Here is a 19,028-nt window from a genome sequence, read left to right as displayed (position 1 = left end):
TATTAAATTTATATGCATTGCATATTTATTTAATTTAGCATTCAAGCATTTTCACGAGCTTTTAATTAGCGAACCCTGAGAAATTATTACAGTTCCAATATTTTAATCCTGAAGATTTTATTTGTCCAATCAACACCCATACCCTACAATTCCTATCCGCCACTTTACAGCCATCATCATCATAACTTTTTTTCAAACCTTACCATCAACTACAGTGCACAAGCCATACAATTGCAAATCTCACTCCAACAAATCAGATTTTTCTTCTACCTATAATCATTTTACTCCTTCGTCGTGAAAGACCAGGCAACCAGAAGCTCAACTTTAGATTTTCCTCCACTGAATATTTCGAGCTGGCCAATTTCGTGTTGCACCTGATCAACGAACCAGCAACTCCGTTCTGAAGGTTTTTACCTCTTTAACACATTTAAATTATGTATTCTAGTTACAACCATTTTCCCTCAATCATTGCTTCCCAATCAAAACTCCAATTGGAGACCCAACACACACCATTGCATACATACATGTAGAGGCGCATAACTCACATAAATGTTCATACATCCATCACACCAGATCAATACAAAATGCATACACGTTATTTTGATGTCAAGTTACTGGCATGATAAGTACAATCTGTGTATGTATATGTATATGAAGCATGACTGTTTTAAAAGAAAAAGAAGAAATGAGAAGTCTTGAGCTTTGATTTTGTCTGTCGAGTCTGGTTTTGGTGTGTTGAGTCGAGACAGAGAGTGAGAGTTGAAGAAGATAAGAGTGTTTCGGCGGCGGCGGCGGCGCTGCTGCTGTCCGTTGAAGCCAGGGAAGGAGGGGGAAGTCAGGGGCCAGGGAGCGCCCGGTGGTGGCACGCCGTCTGTGAGTCGGGGGAGAAATAGGGAGTCAGGCGAGAGAGAGACTTCGGGGGTGGTGAGTATCGTCGACGGCGGCAACCTTTGATGCTGCTCGCCGGTCTGTCTCAGGGCGGCGCTCATCGCCGTTTACAGAGGAGATGTGTGTGTGTGTGTGTCAGCGTGCGTGGAGTGAGAGAGAGGTCAGAGGGAGGCCAGAGCGCGGCGGCCCTGCCGCTGTCGCTCGGCCACGGACGGAGGGAGAGAAGAGAGGAGGCTGAGGGCGACTGGATTGGGGTGGCTAGGGTTCAGGCGCAGCAGCGGCTCGTCGCTGTTGTAGCCGATCAGTCGAGGGTGAGGGAGAAGTGGCCGGAGCGACGTTCGTCGCCGGGCACGATGGAGTAGCAGCGGAGGTGGAGCCTGTCGCCGTTCGCTTCACCGGCGAGCGTCCGCGGCGGAAGAGCAGTAGAGATAGAGAGACGAGCAGTTGAGAGTGATGAGCAGTTGTGTGTGTGCGTGACTGATGGAGGGGAAGGGGAGATAGAAATGGGGTGTTGGGCTAGGGCTGAAGTAGAGTCGTGGGCCGGTTCCTTTAGTTTGGGCTGGGTCTTCTCCTTTAGTTTGGGCCAAGTGTTTTAATGAGTGGAGTTTTGTTTTTGTCATTGGGCCTCTGATTATTTTAAATCATGGGCTGCCCAATTGTTAGTTTAATTGGATTTGTGCAAATTTTTTATTTAAAGGAGCTACACTATTATAATTAATTAGATTTATTAAGTTTAATTAATTATTTTCAAAGAGTAATTTTTATAATAATATCATATTATTATTATGTGTATATTTTAAGTAATTACTTATATGCTAAGCATGACATGACATTGCATTTGCATCATGCAATAAAAGTATTTATGATTTAATTGGTTTATTTCTAAATCCAATTATTTAAGAAAATCGAGTAAGGATATTGTTGGTGTCCTTGACTCAAGAAAATTAGTTTTCAATCTTTATTATTAAATTTTGAGAACTCGGCGTGATGAATCAAAGAATGTCTAGCACTTCCTCTATGACTTAAGATAAGATTAAGGAGACCTATTAAGAATAGAATTTCTTGTAGGCTTTGTGGACCAAGGGGATTAGCGCTGCTTTCCCAAGACAAGTTATATGTGTATGATCTTCAGGCTTTGCCTATCCAGGTGGGCTTACTTTCCAAATGTATAAAGTATGATTGAGTTATTAAGCTCTAAATGTTTCAATGAAATGCAAATTATTTATTCAATGAAATGCAAACTGTTTATCCAATAAAATGTTTATGTGCACTCTGCTCTGTTTAAGGCTCGCCACAACGAATCAATTGAGGTTCTCTTATGGCCTAACACGTTATTTGAGAATTGTGTACACTCGTTAGCTGACTCGGTGGGTTGATCTCCATCGGGCACTAACTAAGAGGCGTTATAAGGGTGCTTGCTGGATGTGTTCCGAAGCATGTAATGTAAGGGCCTGCCTGGGTAGCGTCCCGAGGTCAATTCAACTTGTCTGAGTTACGTCCTCAGGGCAAGTGCAATGGGAGAAATGGATCCGTCGGTGGCTAAAAGGTCCGGGATCACAGCGAGTAATGGAAAGGGAGTGTGACATGTGCGCACAAATGAAAGAAATTATTTTAACATGCTTAGAAGTTATTTCACTTTAAAACCTTCTAAGTTATGTCAAGTATGATTGGATAAACTGTCTTTACGAAAATATGAAATGTTTATGAAAATGCATGCCCACTGAGTACATTAGTACTTAGCCCAAAAATACTTTCAAATGTTTTCAGGTTGGCTGGCCGGTGCTGACGGGACTGAGCTGAGGCTATGGTTCAATTTCTATATAGACTTCCGCTGTAGTAATAACTCTTATACATCTTTTGTTTTCTTAACTTAAGATGACTTCTTGTCGAGCTTCAATTTAAAATTTCTAGATTTATGTTAATGAACGTCAGTTGTCAGACACATGAAACAAAACTTGTGATCCAAAAGGGCCTAGCCCGACTCGTTATCTTATTATTCGAGTTTTAACAAGGTTGTTCCTTGTTTATTTCTATGAATTAGTTGCACTTCGATTATATTTATTCATTCAAGAATTGGGGTGTGACATAGAGATAGAGAACATACACATGCAATCATGAACACAAACAGATAGGAGATTAAAACAGTGAACACATGAATCATTGTATACAAGCACAAAATGTTCTTGCTTTCAGCATACAAATCCAACATGTTGCTCCTAGCTATAATATGTTAACACTTAAAAATGAATCGACCAGCGGTGTTATTGGTCCCATAATTCACGGAGCAATTATGGAAACACCGCGTCCTACGCGGTGCAGAAGTTCTAGTATATATATATATATATATAGATATATATATATATATATATATATATAGAGAGAGAGAGAGAGAGAGATTTATTAAGACCAAAGAAAAACTTAATAATAATAATAATAATAAGACACAACTCGAAGATACAAATACAATACTCGTTCCAAAACACTAGAATAGCATCAAAATCCATAAAACTTCTAAATATAAAACTAACTGCTAAAAGTTTGGCCATCGAACAAATTTGAAACAAAACCAAAAGTTAGCACGAGCACATGAGAATTAAATTTCATCAACACAAACTAAAGTAACCCAACAACCAAACCTAAAGTTTGAAATAAATAGAATTAATTGTCGTTACCAAAAATTAAAATTAACACTTCTCAAACACCACATCTCTGTCGTACCTCTCCATGCTCCTCACCTGAGATCATTTAAAAATAATATGTGAACATTAACGTCAACCATATTATAACAGCTTGCTTAACTCACAAGAGAGGAAACACGGGACATAACTTCAACCATAATTCAATGCAAAGCATAAGAAAGTCTATTATGTTTGATCCCAGTGATATTACCTTTATTTTCTATTATATATGCTTTACAATATAAGTTAATAAAACACTCTTTTCATGCATATAATTGGTAAGACATAGAAAGAGATACAACCACCAAAGGCCCAGACTCGGTATCATAATCATGTCAAAGGAGACGCCATATACTATAATTAAGAAGCATTTTCTTTGTCAGTGAAGAATCATCAAAATCAAACACACAGAGTGTAGATTTAAATCAAACCTTTACTATAATTCATCTCATTAAAAGAGAACACTACCTCAGACCTTTCATCAGCGAAGAAGTGGTGGCATCAAGTGCGAACCCCCTTGAATTCATCTCATTAAAGAGAGGAATCACATAGTGCGTCTTGTTCGTATTGAGAAAAGCTCGAAGAAGAACATTGTACGTAACACTATTAGGCAAACAACCGTTGTTTGTCATTTGCAACAACAAATCTTTAGCCTCATCTATCTTCTCTTCCTTGCAAAGTGCAACAATGAAAGAGTTATATGTTACGACATCTGGCTGGATGCCTTTGGATGGAAGCATGTTGATGTTACACCTACTGGATCTAATGAAGATGGGCTCCAGAATAAGGATGCTACAGGAGTTGTTGGAGAGGCAAGCCCAAACAAGGATGGCCCAGCTGCAATTGAGAAGCCCACACGCAAGAAAGTTTTGCCTTCAAAGTTCAGAGACTATGTTATGAATTAGTCAGCAGCTCCTCAGTAAATGGTCCCCTCCTTAGTTGTCTCTTTCCTTTCAGCTGCTAGAGTTTGTTAGTGTCAGTGGCAATGGGCTTGTCGCCCCTTTTTGCTTATTTATCAGTACCCTTGTATCAGAGTTAGGGTAACTTGAATGAAAATTATCCTTTTCCTCTTCTGATTATTCTCTCTCACTGGAGTTAGGCACACTCGAAGTTGTCTCTTTTCTGATAACTTATCATTTGGTGCTTTCATTGTTTTCATGGCATCCCCCGATATTCTCACTGAGCTCAAGGCCCTGAAAACTCAACTATCCACCCACATCTCTGCTTCATCGGACCAGCTCACAACGACCAATACCGCCGTGGCAGAGACCAACGCCATTCTCCAATAGTTCATGGCATCGGTGGACTCTCGTTTCACGTCTCACACCGGCTCCTTTGGGCGTCATCACACCAATCCACCTCTGGGCGACCCGCCGCTATTGCGTTCCATGAAGATTGAGGTCCCTCGTTTCGATGGATCCGATCCGATCGGTTGGATTTTTCGGGTGGAAGAATTCTTCGACAACCACAAAACACCGGACGACCACCGCCTTCGCATTGTCTCCTTCCATATGGAAGGTCGCGCTGCATCTTGGTTTCAGTGGATGAAATCTAACCATCTTCTGTCGACATGGCCCATTTTTCTCCACAGCCTCCGACACCGCTTTGGGGAGTCGCTCTATGAAGATCCACAAGGGAATTTATCGAAGTTGACTCAGAAATCATCCGTGAGTGAATTTCAAGCGGAGTTTGAAGAACTCATGAACAAAGTCCAGGGTATTTCTGAATCCCTCTTGGTTAGCTTCTTTGTGACTAGTCTGAAGCTCGACTTCCGCCGCGAGCTCTGGCCCGCGCTTATGAGGCCCGTTTGCTGGAGACTCGCTCTGAACAACGCTGGTTCTCCCGCTCGCCGGTCCGTGCCACCCCTATTTCCTCTGTCTCACCGTCGTCCCCGACTCCTGTGCCATCCACGGTGGTGTCGGCGAGTTCAGCGAGTCATCCTAAATCACCTTCTACTCCGCTTTCTTGGGTCCTCCTCCTGGGCCTACTTTGCTGATTCGCTGTCTCACTCCGCAAGAACTCCGTGACAAACGGGAAAAGGGTATCTGCTACAATTGCGACCAAAAGTGGTCGGCCAACCACCGTTGCCGGAGCCAATTTTATGGCCTTTTGGGAACCGATGACGACGATATTCTTGAAGAAATCTTGGATTCTCCTCCTCCGGCTGAACCTCCCGCGTCGGAGCCTATTTCTGACCCTTTCGTTTGTGGGGATGTCTCGAGTCTGCATACTCTCTTCGGTTTGGACCGGCCCCGCGCCCTTCATCTCTTGGGTGCGATTAATCTCCGCTCCATCCGTATCCTCGTCGACAGCGGCAGCACACACAACTTCATCCAATCGGCCGACGTTCGCTCCCTCAAACTCCCCACCACGGAAGTGCCACCATTTCGAGTCTACGTAGGTAACGGCGATTATCTTACCTGCTCTCGACTTTGTCCTGCTGTGCTTATTGTTGTTCAGGGCCACACTATCACGGTGGATCTCCATGTCCTTCCGATCGCCGGACCAGCCGTGGTTTTGGGGATACAATGGCTCCAAGCTTTAGGCCTGGTTACCCACGATTATGCTTCTCAAACTATGATGTTTGTCTGTGACGGCGCCGCCATCACCCTCACTGGTGACCCTACCATTAACGTCCAATCCATCTCGTTTACCCAGCTCCGATCGGAGGCCCAAGCCCATGAGATTGATCTGATGTACGCTGTTTGGATCCAGGCCCGTTCTGACCCAGATGGGCCTTCCATGATGGGCCACTTTACTGTTCCCGATGCCACACCCCCGGTCTTGACCCATCTTCTACACCAATTTCAGCATCTATTCTCTCCACTGTCTGGACTACCGCCGCACCGCCCGATTGACCACCGAATACATCTACAGCCTAACTCGGCGTCGGTGAATGTGCGGCCCTACCGATATCCCCAATTTCAGAAGGAGGAGATGGCAAAATTGGTGGACGAGATGCTGGAGCAGGGCATTATCAGCCCTAGTCAATCGCCGTTCTCGTCCCCGGTGCTCCTAGTGCAGAAAAAGGATGGCACCTTTCAGTTTTGCATCGACACCGGGCGCTCAACGCTGTCACCATGAAAGACAATTTCCCCATTCCCATGATCGATGAGTTACTTGATGATTTGGGAAAGGCGCGTATCTTCACCAAGCTAGATCTCCACACCGGCTACCATCAAATTTGTATGCACCACCGCGACATTGCTAAGACTGCCTTCCGCACGACGGACGGACACTTCGAGTTCCTCGTTATGCCTTTCGGCCTCTGCAACGCTCCATCTACGTTTCAAGCAACAATGAATCAGCTATTTGCCCCTTTCTTACATCAATTTGTTGTGGTTTTTTTTGATGATATACTGATTTACAACAGCTCGTTGGAGGATCATGTTCTTCACCTTCAACAGGTTCTCAACCGGCTCAGTGATAAGGCGTTTGTATTGAAGGGATCTAAGTGTGTATTTGGCCAGTCGTCAGTGACTTATTTGGGACATATCGTATCTGAGGGAGGAGTCCGGGCCGATCCCGAGAAGATTGAAGCCATGCGGTCATGGCCTCCGCCCAGCACCCTCAAACAGCTGCGGGGTTTTTTGGGACTAATGGGCTACTATCGGCGTTTTGTCCGTCACTACGCAGGGATTGCAACTCCCCTGACTGATCTCTTGCGAGTCGGCGCATTCCATTGGTCTCCGGAAGCTGACAGAGCTTTCGAACATCTCAAGACGGCGTTGTCCACCACTCCGGTGCTCCGATTGCCCGATTTCTCCATTCCCTTTATAGTGGAATCCGATTCATCCGACATAGGGATCGGGGTAGTTTTAATGCAATGCGAGTAGCCCATCGCGTATTTTAGCAAGAAGCTTTGCCCGCGCCTGCAAGCCGCATCGGTCTACACTAAGGAATTACTCGCTATTGTGGAATCAGTTCATAAATGGCGACAATATTTACTTGGCAGATTTTTCATTGTTCGAACGGATCAGCAGAGTATCCGAGAGCTCCTACAACAAACGATCCAAACTTCGGAACAACAGAAGTTCGTCCGCAATCTACTGGGGTTCCACTTTCGAGTGGAGTACTGTACTGGTGCATCGAACCTGGCAGCCGACGCTCTCTCTCGTCGTCCAGGTAAAGAACCATTGGAAGAAGGGGAGCCCGCTGCTCTTGCCCTCGTCACTCAGAGCGCCCCTGTTTCAGAGCTGCTAGAGGCGCTCCGATAAGAAAACTCCACGAGTGATGATCTTCGCGAGCTCAATCGCCGGTTCCTGTTGGGGGAAATGGGACCTGAGTATTCCCTCGCAGATGGGATCCTTCGGTTTAATCACCGCTTGTATGTGAGTCCCTCTTCGCCGCTCATTCCCCGACTCCTCCACGAGGCACACGCCACCCCGATGGCAGGGCATGGAGGGGTGAAACGCACCCTGGTCAGGTTGGCCGCTACTTTCTACTGGCCTCGTATGCACGACGCCATTAAAAGGTTTGTTGCGACATGCGTCATTTGCCAGCAAACGAAGTACTCCACCTTTCCTCCCGCTGGGTTATTGCAGCCGCTTCCAATTCCGAATAAAGTCTGGGAGGATGTGACGATGGACTTCATTACGGGTCTCCCTCCGAGCAGAGGTTTCACGGTGATTTTAGTGGTAGTTGATCGGTTGACAAAGTTCGCCCATTTTGGACCGCTACCGACTGGTTTTACGGTGATCAAGACAGCCACGCTTTTTCTCGAGATGGTGGTAAATATACACAGCTTTCCCTCCTCCATTACCTCTGATCGCGACCCGATATTCCTCAGCACTTTTTGGCAGCAACTGTTCAAACTCAGTGGCACGACACTAAGGTATAGCACGACATTTCACCCGCAAACTGATGGTTAGACGGAGGTGACTAACCACTCCGTTGAGCAATATCTCCGGTCATTCACACTTGGGCAGTCGAACTCTTGGGCAGCGCACTTGGGATGGGCAGAGTACTCCCTCAATACCACCTACTGCCATAGCATTCGAATGACTCCTTACGAAGCTCTCTTTGGGCGACAACCTCAGATGATTCCACAATATACCGCCAACACTTCCAACATCCAAGCGCTTGATGAATTGCTCCAGCAGCGTGATTCTCTACTCCGACGACTGAAGGAGAATCTTCGGCAAACTTAATTTCGAATGAAACAATAGGCGAACCGCCATCGTCGGGATCTTGAATTTCAGGTGGGCGATAAGGTCTTGGTGCGCCTCCAGCCCTACCGGCAGGTCTCGGTTCATGGACGCCGGCCTCCCAAGCTAGCTCAACGGTATTACGGCCCCTTTGCAATCAGCGATCGTGTGGGAAAAGTGGCCTACCGTCTGGAGCTCCCTGACTCCAGCCGTATCCATCTCGTGTTTCATGTGTCTAAACTCTGACCGTTTGCGGGCAGCGATGGGGTGCTAGTATGTACCCTTCCTGATACTCCGGTTGACTCCCAGCCGATGCCCCAGCCCTTGGCAATCTGTGGGGAACGTGAAATCCTTGCTTCAAATGGTTACCAAAAGCAAGTGTTGGTACAGTGGCAGGGAGAGCCACCGGAATGTGCGACATGGGAAGAAAAGGCTGATATCCTCCTCAGGTTTCCCAACTTGAACCTTGTCGACAAGTTTCTTTGCGAAGGGGAAGGGAATGTTACACCTACTGGATCTAATGAAGATGAGCTCCAGAATAAGGATGCTACAGGAGTTGTTGGAGAGGCAAGCCCAAACAAGGATGGCCCAGCTGCAATTGAGAAGCCCACACGCAAGAAAGCTTTGCCTTCAAAGTTCAGAGACTATGTTATGAATTAGAGAGCAGCTCCTCAGTAAATGGTCCCCTCCTTAGCTGTCTCTTTCCTTTCAGCTGCTAGAGTTTGTTAGTGTCAGTGGCAATGGGCTTTTCGCCCCTTTTTGCTTATATCAGTACCCTTGTATCAGAGTTAGGGTAACTTGAATGAAAATTATCCTTTTCCTCTTCTGATTATTCTCTCTCACTGGAGTTAGGCACACTCGAAGCTGTCTCTTTTCTGATAACTTATAAGTTGAACAGATGCTTAGCCATATCAACCCTTTTATCAATGCACAATCCCTTAATAAGAACATTATATGTTATTATGTCGGGAATGATGCCTTTGTCTTCCATGATACGCAACACGGAAATCGCTTCACCAATACGGTGAGCACTACACAATCCCTTAATGAGAGCAGTAAATGTTACAACATTGGGGATGATGCCTTTGACTTCCATGGTGTGCAACAAGGAAATTGCTTGAGCAATACAACCAGCCTTGCTCAAGCCATCAATCAAAGAGTTATAAGTTACAACATCGGGGATGATGCCTTTGACTTCCAAGGTACTCAATATGGAAAATGCTTCACCAATACGGTGAGCACTACACAATCCCTTAATAAGAACATTACATGTTATTATGTTGGGAATGATGCCTTTGTTTTACATGATACGCAACACGGAAATTGCTTCACCAATACGGTGAGCACTACACAATCCCTTAATAAGAACATTATAGGTTACTACACTGGGGATGATGCCTTTGACTTCCATGGTGTGCAACACGGAAAATGTTTGAGCAAGACAACCAGCATCGCACATTCCATCAATGAAAGAGCTATATGTTACAACATCGGGGATGGTGCCTTTAACTTCCATGGTATGCAACATGGAAAATGCTTGATCAATATGACCAGCCTTGCACAATCCATCAATAAAAGAGTTATATGTTACAACATCAGGGATGATGCCTTTAACTTCCATGGTATGCAACATGGAAAATACTTCAGAAAATTGACGAGCACTACACAAACCCCGAATGATAACAGTATATGTGAATATATTAGGAATGATACCTTTAACTTCCATTCTATGAAACACGGGAAGTGCTTCAGCAATACCACGAGCTTTGCAGACGCCATCCAATAAGATGCTGTAAATATGTAAATCAAGAGACAATTGTAGAGCTTCCATCTCTTTGAACAAATTCAATCCATCTTCACATCTGCCTTCATGGAATAAGGCCTGTAGCATTATTCCATAAGAAACAACATTACGCTCTAAACCTTTGGTGGGAATTTCGTTAAAAATACGTGAAACTTCATTCACCCGTCCCATTTTGAGATACCCATCCATCACGATATTGTAGCTTGTAATATCAGGCTTGATGCCCGATTTCACCACCAATTGGAGAATGCCTAAGCCTTGGGCTTCAACCATTTCTCCTTTCCTCATCATTTCGAATATATTCTCTGTTGCATCCACCATTCCCTCTTCGCATAAAGCATCCAATAAAATGTTAAAAGTATACACATCCGGGTGGATCTTAGAAGCCACCATCTTCTTCAACATCTCTTCAACCTCATCCCATCTTCTAAAATTGCAAAGCCCCTGAATAATTGAATTATATATCATAGTATCGAGTAAAATGCCCTTACCATCCATGACGGAGATAAGTTCGAGAACCTCGTCAACCATTCCATCATTGCATAGACAATGAATCACTGGATTGTACGGATAAACATGAGGTTTGCGCCTTCCTTTTTCCAATAAGCTGAGCATATCAGGAGTGGAAAACATAGTAATCATCTTAAGACAAGTATTTGCATCAGGTTTGCACCATTCCTCAGTCAACAACCTCTTGAGTAGTTTCGCTGCGTCTAGGCTCTTTCCAACCAACAAAATGCTGCCTAGTACTGCAAATCCAAAATCAGCTCTTTTCAGAAGGCAAAAGCAATTAATCGCAATATTAAAGGTGTAGTGATCTGTTGGAGCATCCCTTCGAAGCATTTCATCGAACATATGAAGGGCAACATAGTACTGTTCCATCTTCACCGCAGCAGTCAATAAGTTATTGAACTCAATAGCAGAAGGGCGTGGCCGCGTTTTCACCAGTTTGTGAAATAGAGCGATGGGCGACTTGGAATCGAATCTGGGTGTGGTTGAAAAGTGTGTGATGTTATGAAAATTGAATAGGGATGCAAGAAAAGAGTGATAAGCAGGGAAGGATTTGAATGAAGAATTGGAGAAGAATCTTGGGAAGATCATTGTGAGAGGAAGATGAGAAATGCGAGTTTGAATTCTGAAAGAGTCACTTCAATTGTTTTTTTTTTTTTAGAGCAGAATCACTTCAATTGTTAAGAGCACCCGCATCGCGGGTACTCGAGGAGGTCCTCGAGGAGACCATCTGCGTCGAGGAGGGCGATGCGGCGAGGAGCTCCTCGAGGACTCCTCGAGTTATCGAGTATCCTCAAATGGCCGGTGGAGATGGCGCGTGCAATGCACGCGCCCAATTTAAAAAAAAAATTATGAAAAATTCGAAAATTCGAATTTATATATATTCTTTTGACTGCAGCTCCTCGGTCTCCGCACCTTTGACCGACCGTTTGAATTTTTTTATTTTTTTTTCTCCTTCTTCTCTTCTTTAAAACAACCCATCTTCTTCCTTCTTCTCCACACCTCTTCTCCTTCTTTCTTCTTCCTTCTTCGCTTCACACCTCTTCTTCTCCTACAATTTTCTCCGTCATGGATCCACACAACCTTTTCTACGATCCAAATTGGTGCCCTGATCTCTCCTCCGATTATCATCCCGATATGGGAGGAATCAACTTGGAGGAGAGCCCGCCCGAGGAGGAACCGGTGAGTGCTCAGCAGAGTGTCTCCCCACCAAAAAAAGGCGGCCGGAGGAAGGAAAAGGCCACCAAAATGAAGCACGACAAACAAAAAGTTTACCGTCATACTTACCTTCCACAGCATACGGATCTCATCGTCCAAATTTGGGCGGAGGAGACCAACGACTCGATCCGTGGGACGGATCAGAAGGGAGAGTCATATTGGGGCCGGATCCGCGAACGTGTGAACCCCATCCTCGGCGTCGACCTCGGCATCAAGCAACTTCAAGGCCACTGGTCCCAGGTGAGCGCGGATGTGCGTCTCTGGGAAGCTGTTTGGGTGGAGACGCGCAACAATTGGCCGTCCGGTCATTCGGATGATATGATTCGTGAAAAGGCCCAAACCATCTTCAAGGCTAGAAGCCCAACCAATGCCTCCTTCAATTTCTGGAACGCGTGGAGAGTTCTCCGGAACAATCCCAAGTTCAAGTCGATGTACCTCCTTGGAGACGTGCATGCCTCCAAGAGGACAAAGACTACGGAAGAGGGCGGCTTCACCACCTCGGCGTCGGGCGAGGAGATCTCTTCTGCTCGGCCCATTGGCAACAAGGCGGCGAAGGCGGCGGAGAAAGGGAAAGGGAAGGCAGCAGCGTCGCATACGAGCTCGGATCCTCCACCAAAAATTGTGGAGAGGTTGGATAGGAACGACGCGTAGATGAGGGCATTCACCGCCCAGTACCAGTGGAGGAACGATATCCGGGAGAGGGAGCTCGATATGCAGCTCCTAAACACGGATACGACGAACATGACGGACGCACAACGTGCATTGCACGCGTCCATGGTCGCCGACGTGCTCAGGCGTCGTGGTCTATCATAGGCTTTTAATTATGTGATTTTAATGATGTTTTAGGTTTTTTAAATTTTTATGTATTTTTTTTATGTTTTAAGTAATTTTAAATTTTATGTTTAATCCAGTATTTAAATATGCAATTTAAATTATGCAATAAAATTTAAATGAAAACATAAAATCAAAACTAATATTATCAAGGAGGCTATCAAGGAACCCCAATGCAGCACTACCTACTCAATAACACAAACACTATCAAGTAGGCTATCAAGGAGGCTATCAAGGAGGTCCCAATGCGGATGCTCTAAATAGAGTATTCAAGTATCGCAAGATTCGCAACAACTTGAAAATCTAAAGACTTATTCAGCTGAAAAATGTTGGATGGCGATGCGCATTCTTAGTTCAATTAGCTCTGCATTGCATTCAACTGCATCTGCTCCACAGCTTGCGTCAATTCTCATCTTCACATCATTTTTTTGCTATATTAATGCGAGGGGTTAGTAAATTTTTTTAAAAACTAAAAACCGATTCAAACCAAACAAAATATTAAATTCGATTTGTTTAAAAGAAATGATTTTTAGGTTCTCGTCTGATTTGGTATTTTTTCCAACCGAACCATACGGAATAACTGTATTTATATTATTTGTTTTTGAATATTATTTATTTCAAATTAAAGTAAATATTTCTTTATTATTATTATTATTATTAATTTTTTTATTTGGGATTGTTGAATATTACTTATTTTATTAGACTACTGTTATTGGTAGATTTTTAAAAGGGCTATTATCAAATTTATTAATTATTTGATAATAAATTAAAAAAATCAAATATATCAAATAAAATGTTTAGTTATCTTGATTAATTTGGTTCGATTACTTTTTTCGAATTTCGATTTGATTGTTTTTCAAATCAAAACCAAATGGAATACTCACCTATCTATCTATATCTATGCTAATAGAAAAAGAGCTTAAGCATTCTATAGGACAACTTGTGGATTGCCTATTTTACCCCTCTACATATTTTATATTATATATAATTATAATCTATTTAATGTGAGGTTGGCCCATTTCTCATTTATCTTCCCCTTCCTTTTCTTTTTTATCTGGGCCAACTTTAGGGCCCAGAACCGAGCCCACTCAAACCTCCCAAACCCTAGCCCACTACTCCTTCGGATATACCCCACCCCAGCCCCACACTCACTCTCACTCTTCACTCTGCGCCGCTCCATCTAACCCTAATCCTCTCTCTCTCCCCAACTCCTCGACTCTTCCACCTTCCACCGCCCTTTTACCTTGAATTCTCCAGCGCCTTCAATGGCATTTTCACCCTACCGTTGCTGCTGCCCTCCTTAAATCTCTGATGCTCTCTCATACTGGGATAACGGATTATCAAAGTGAGAAAGGCTCTGCTATTCCTTTCAAGTGTTGTTGTTTCTTTGATAATACGGGATTCCCTGTGTGAGTGGTGGTATCACCGGGCGTTCCTGTTCACCGGAGCCCTGATTGGTGGTTACCTGAGGAGTTTTTGAGCCACCGGAGTTCTGTACTTAGGCTCCTGCTGTTGGTGGTTCTGTTGGTGACTGAGATCTGCGAAGCCGCTCCATATCCACCTCTTTGGTCTTGATCGAACTGCTGCCGGAAGGGTTGCCGAGTTTTGGGGAAAATCTGAGCCCCAACGTGTCCCGAGGACACCTTTTCCCCTCTCTGAACTCTCTCTTCCTCTTTTTCTTCCTTCTCTCTTGTATTACTTTTATTCTTTTCTTTTCTCTTTTATTACAGATCTGAAGCAGAAGAAGAAGAAGAGACTGAAGGAGAAAGGAGAAGAACGAGAAGAGGACAGAAGATCTGAAGACCTGAAGCTTCGAGAAGTTAAAGTTCAGAAGAAGAAGAAGAAGACGAAGATTCAAGTGCTTGAGCACGAGTGGGTGAGACAGGAGGTTCGGGAACCAAGCGGTGAACCCTGGCTAGGCGAAGATACCCAACAGTGGTATCAGAGCCACGGTGACCTAGCCAGGGCACCCTCCGAACACATCTTACCCACCCCGCCGCCCCTTGGCTGCGCCATTTTCGCTCCCGACGAGCAAGGAACAAGGTAGGACCGGCCTCTCCCCTTCCTGGGAAGGCGGCTCTGGTAAATTGGCTTAAAACCTGAAACTCCTAGATTCTAGGGTGGGGTTGGTATTGCCTGCTGTTTTTCCCTTTTTTGCTTGCTTTTGCTTGCTGAGTTTCTGGTATCTTGCGATCCTGTGCTTTTGTGCTTCCCCTTGTTGTTCTACATCTCGATAAACCCTTGGTATTCCAAACCAAGTGAGATTCCTCTTGCCTTGGTCCAGTTCGTCTGGATTCTTCTTTAAAGAAGTCTCCTCGTGCGAGTATCCTGGAAAGCAAGAGGGGGAAGGGTTTATCTAGTGTGGTTGTGTGTACCTTGTTGCTTGTCTTATCTCTGCGCTCTGTCTGCTTTGGTGGTACTGTGAACCTGGAAAACTCTCTCTGATTGAGAGTTTTTTGTCCTGTTTTTGACTGATATAGTCATTGTTGGAGCCCCTGAGGTGACCAGTGTGACTCCTTGCTCCACAGATCAATCTGTGCTGAGAACTGGGCTCTCCACTGCTCTGCAACTTCAGTTGTGGTCTCCCTGAGGTCTTCTTGACCATTTCCCTTTGTGTGGCTGTGTTCTGCTTGCTTAAGTGCTGCATTCATCATGAATACTGTGCATATGGTTCCCTTCAATGGTAGGGATGACTTCCAGGACTAGAAAACCAAGATTGAATGCATCCTTGTAAAAGAAAAAGTTAATAAAGCCATTGTGAACAGATATGATGAGAATACTGCTGATGAAAAACTTAGGGATTTGAATGATAATGCAAGGGCAACAATTCTGTTAAATTTGAGTAGTTCTGTGGTAAGAAAGGTGTCTCATCATAAGAGTGCTAAAGACCTATGGGACGAACTGACCTCCTTATATTCTGCATCTTCTGAAACCCTTGCATGGTCTTTACAAAATCAGTTTATGTCTTTTCAAATGGACTCCTCCAAAGATGTTGATTCTAATATGGATGATTTTAATAAATTGCTCCAAGATTTGAAACTGGCTGGAGATGATAATATTGAAAAATATGCTCCCCAAATTCTATTAGGATCCATACCTGAAGTATTTGCTGAAGTCAAGTCTGCATTAAAATATGGAGGGTCTAAAGTAACATGTGATATGATTGTAAATGGCCTAAAAGCTAAAGAAAGTGAGCTGAAACTCCATAAAACAAAGCCTCTGCATGGTGATGTTATGTTTGTAAACAAAAATGACCAGAGAAACCCTAATCACAGTTTCAATAAGGGTCAGTCTTCTAATGATGCTAAACATACTACCCCTGACAGACAAAGAGAAGATAAGAGGCCAAATTTTGCTCCTAATCAGAACAGAAATCAAAATCTTGACCAAAAGCCCAGAAAAGTTTGTTGGAACTGTGGTAAGCCTGGTCACTTCATCAATAGGTGCAAAATGCCTAAGAGAAATAGAGATTTTGTCCCTAATGAGCCAAAACAACATGCTAATAATGTTTATGAAGAAGATAGTGTCTACATGGTGCATGAACCTGATTTTCAGTACATAAACTACTCCAATGCTGTGTCAAAATCTGTTAAATCAAATGAGTGGTTGATTGACTCTGGCTGCACAATTCATGTCACACCTTTCAAACACATGTTTCACAATCTGGAGTCTGTCAATTCTGGTCATGTGGCTTTAGCTGATGGCCAAAAGTGTGATATTTTGGGAAAGGGAGATGTCTGTCTGAAATTTGAAAATGGGAGTTTGTTGACCTTGAATGAAGTCAGATATGTGCCTAACTTGAAATTCAGTCTTTTATCTGTTTCAAAAATTGCTGATAAAATGCTTGATGGGTCTGTGAACTATCTGAGATTTCAATTTGAAAAGGATTCCAAACTCTTCTTCACTGCTCCCAAAAAAGGTGATTTGTATGTTGTCCAAGCTGAGTCTGTGCCTCCATCTGTGATAAATTTGGTGCATGATGACAAGACTGCATTATGGCATTCTAGGCTAGGGCATATGAGTAACAAAGGTCTAGAAATCTTAAGAAAAGCTGGTGCATTTGGCAAGGATAAAGTCTCAAGCATACCATTTTGTGAACCTTGTGTTATGGGCAAGCATCATAAGTCTGCATTCCCTGTGTCCAAACCATACCCCAGAGAACATGTTAGTACTGAAATCCTTGAGTATTTACATGCTGATGTTTGGGGCCCTGCAAAGGTGCCCACACATGGTGGAAATTCTTATTTCTTATTTGTGATTGATGATTTCTCTAGAAAAACTTGGGTTTTCTTAATGAAAAACAAATCTGATGTTTTTGAGAAACTTTCTAACTGGGCTGTTCAAATTCAGAATCAGACTAAGAAAAGAATCAAATGCTTAAGAACTGACAATGGACTTGAATTCTGTAATAATGCAATGGATAAATGGTGCTCTGAGTCAGGTATTGCAAGGCACAAGTCAGTCCCCTACACTCCTCAACAAAATGGAGTTGTGGAGAGGATGAACAGAACTCTCCTTGAGAGAGTAAGAAGCCTTCTTGTTGGTTCTGGATTGTCTAAACATTTTTGGGGTGAAGCCCTTATGACTGCTGTATACTTGATAAATAGATCACCCTCTGTGCCTTTACTTGGTAAATTGCCTGAATCTGTCTTTTTTGATAAACCTGTCTGTTTGAGCAATCTAAAGGTGTTTGGGTGTGCTGCTTATGTGCATCAAAATGTGTGTAAACTTGAACCTAGAGCTAAAAAGTGCATTTTCTTAGGATGTCCTGAGGGTGTCAAGGGTTATAGACTTTGGGATAGGTCTGTACCTGGTTTTAAGACATGCATCAGCAGGGATGTAGTTTTCAATGAACTTGTTTTTCCATGCTTACCTGAACCCTCACGTTCTGTCACTCCAAGTGAGGTGGAGACAACTAGGCCTTTTGACCTAGAAAGGTATGAGTTCCTGATCACTCCCCCCATTCCTTCTGAGGTGGACCCAGAACCAAACACTGAGCCTGAGCATATGCATGATCAAACCAATAACAATAGCACAGTACCTGAACCTCTACCTGAACCTGAACCTCTGCCTGAACCTGAAGCTTTGCATGATTCTGCTCCAGGACCTAGCTCTGATAGGAACACTGCTCAGAATGATTACCTGCTGTCTAGAGATAGAGAAAGAAGACATGTGAGAACTCCTGCTAGGTTTGATGACTACAACCTGTCCATGTATGCTTTTAATGTGTTTAATAATGTCGATGTGTCTGAACCTAGTACTTTTTCTGAAGCTATGAGCTGCCCTGAGTCTGAAAAATGGTATGCTGCTATGGAATCTGAAATGAACTCCTTGCATGATAATAATACTTGGATTCTTGTTGAAAAACCTGATGATTGTTCTCTGGTTGAGTGTAAATGGCTGTTTAAGATAAAGAATGAGGTGGACCATGTCAGATACAAAGCTAGGTTGGTTGCTAAAGGTTTCACTAAAAAAGAAGGTGTTGATTATGATGAAATTTTTGCCCCTGTTGTGAAATTCACTACTGTCAGAATTATGCTTGCTTTATGTGCTCATTTCAATTGGGAATTAAAGCAAATGGATGTTACAACTGCTTTCTTACATGGTGATTTAGAAAACAACATTTACATGAAGCAACCTGAGGGTTTCATTGACAAAAACTTTCCAAATCATGTGTGCCTTTTGAAAAAATCTTTATATGGTTTAAAACAGTCACCAAGGCAATGGAACCTCAAATTTGATCAATGCATGAGAAGCATAAACTTTACAAGGAGTAAGTTTGATCATTGTCTGTACTACATGAAATTTGGTACTCCTGTTTACTTGCTCTTGTATGTGGATGATATGCTAATTCTTGGTCCTTGTTTGAAAACTATTGAGCATGTTCAGAAATGTTTATGTGAGAGTTTTGATATGAAAGATCTTGGTGATGCAAAGAAAATCTTGGGCATG

General features: G+C 43.5%; 1 protein-coding gene and 1 long non-coding RNA gene across 2 annotated transcripts; one reads left to right on the top strand and one right to left on the bottom strand.

Moving 5' to 3' along the window:
* The first annotated feature begins 215 nt into the window (after positions 1–215).
* LOC131012846 (uncharacterized) lies at positions 216–2,921 on the top strand. Its single transcript, XR_009097485.1, has 2 exons — positions 216–406; positions 1,957–2,921. It is a non-coding gene; the product is annotated as an uncharacterized LOC131012846 (long non-coding RNA).
* Positions 2,922–4,030: 1,109 nt separating this feature from the next.
* LOC131012845 (pentatricopeptide repeat-containing protein At1g62680, mitochondrial-like) lies at positions 4,031–11,618 on the bottom strand. Its single transcript, XM_057940836.1, has 3 exons — positions 10,164–11,618; positions 9,610–9,848; positions 4,031–4,319 (listed from the first exon to the last, which is right to left on the bottom strand). Exons 1-3 carry the CDS (start codon positions 11,616–11,618, stop codon positions 4,031–4,033), a joined length of 1,983 nt encoding a protein of 660 aa, XP_057796819.1.
* Positions 11,619–19,028: the final 7,410 nt, after the last annotated feature.

The sequence above is a fragment of the Salvia miltiorrhiza genome, chromosome 2, assembly GCF_028751815.1.
Source record: "Salvia miltiorrhiza cultivar Shanhuang (shh) chromosome 2, IMPLAD_Smil_shh, whole genome shotgun sequence".
Classification (NCBI taxonomy): Eukaryota; Viridiplantae; Streptophyta; class Magnoliopsida; order Lamiales; family Lamiaceae; genus Salvia; species Salvia miltiorrhiza.
Note: the sequence above shows the minus strand (reverse complement) of the source record. Positions and strands in the feature narration are given on the sequence as shown.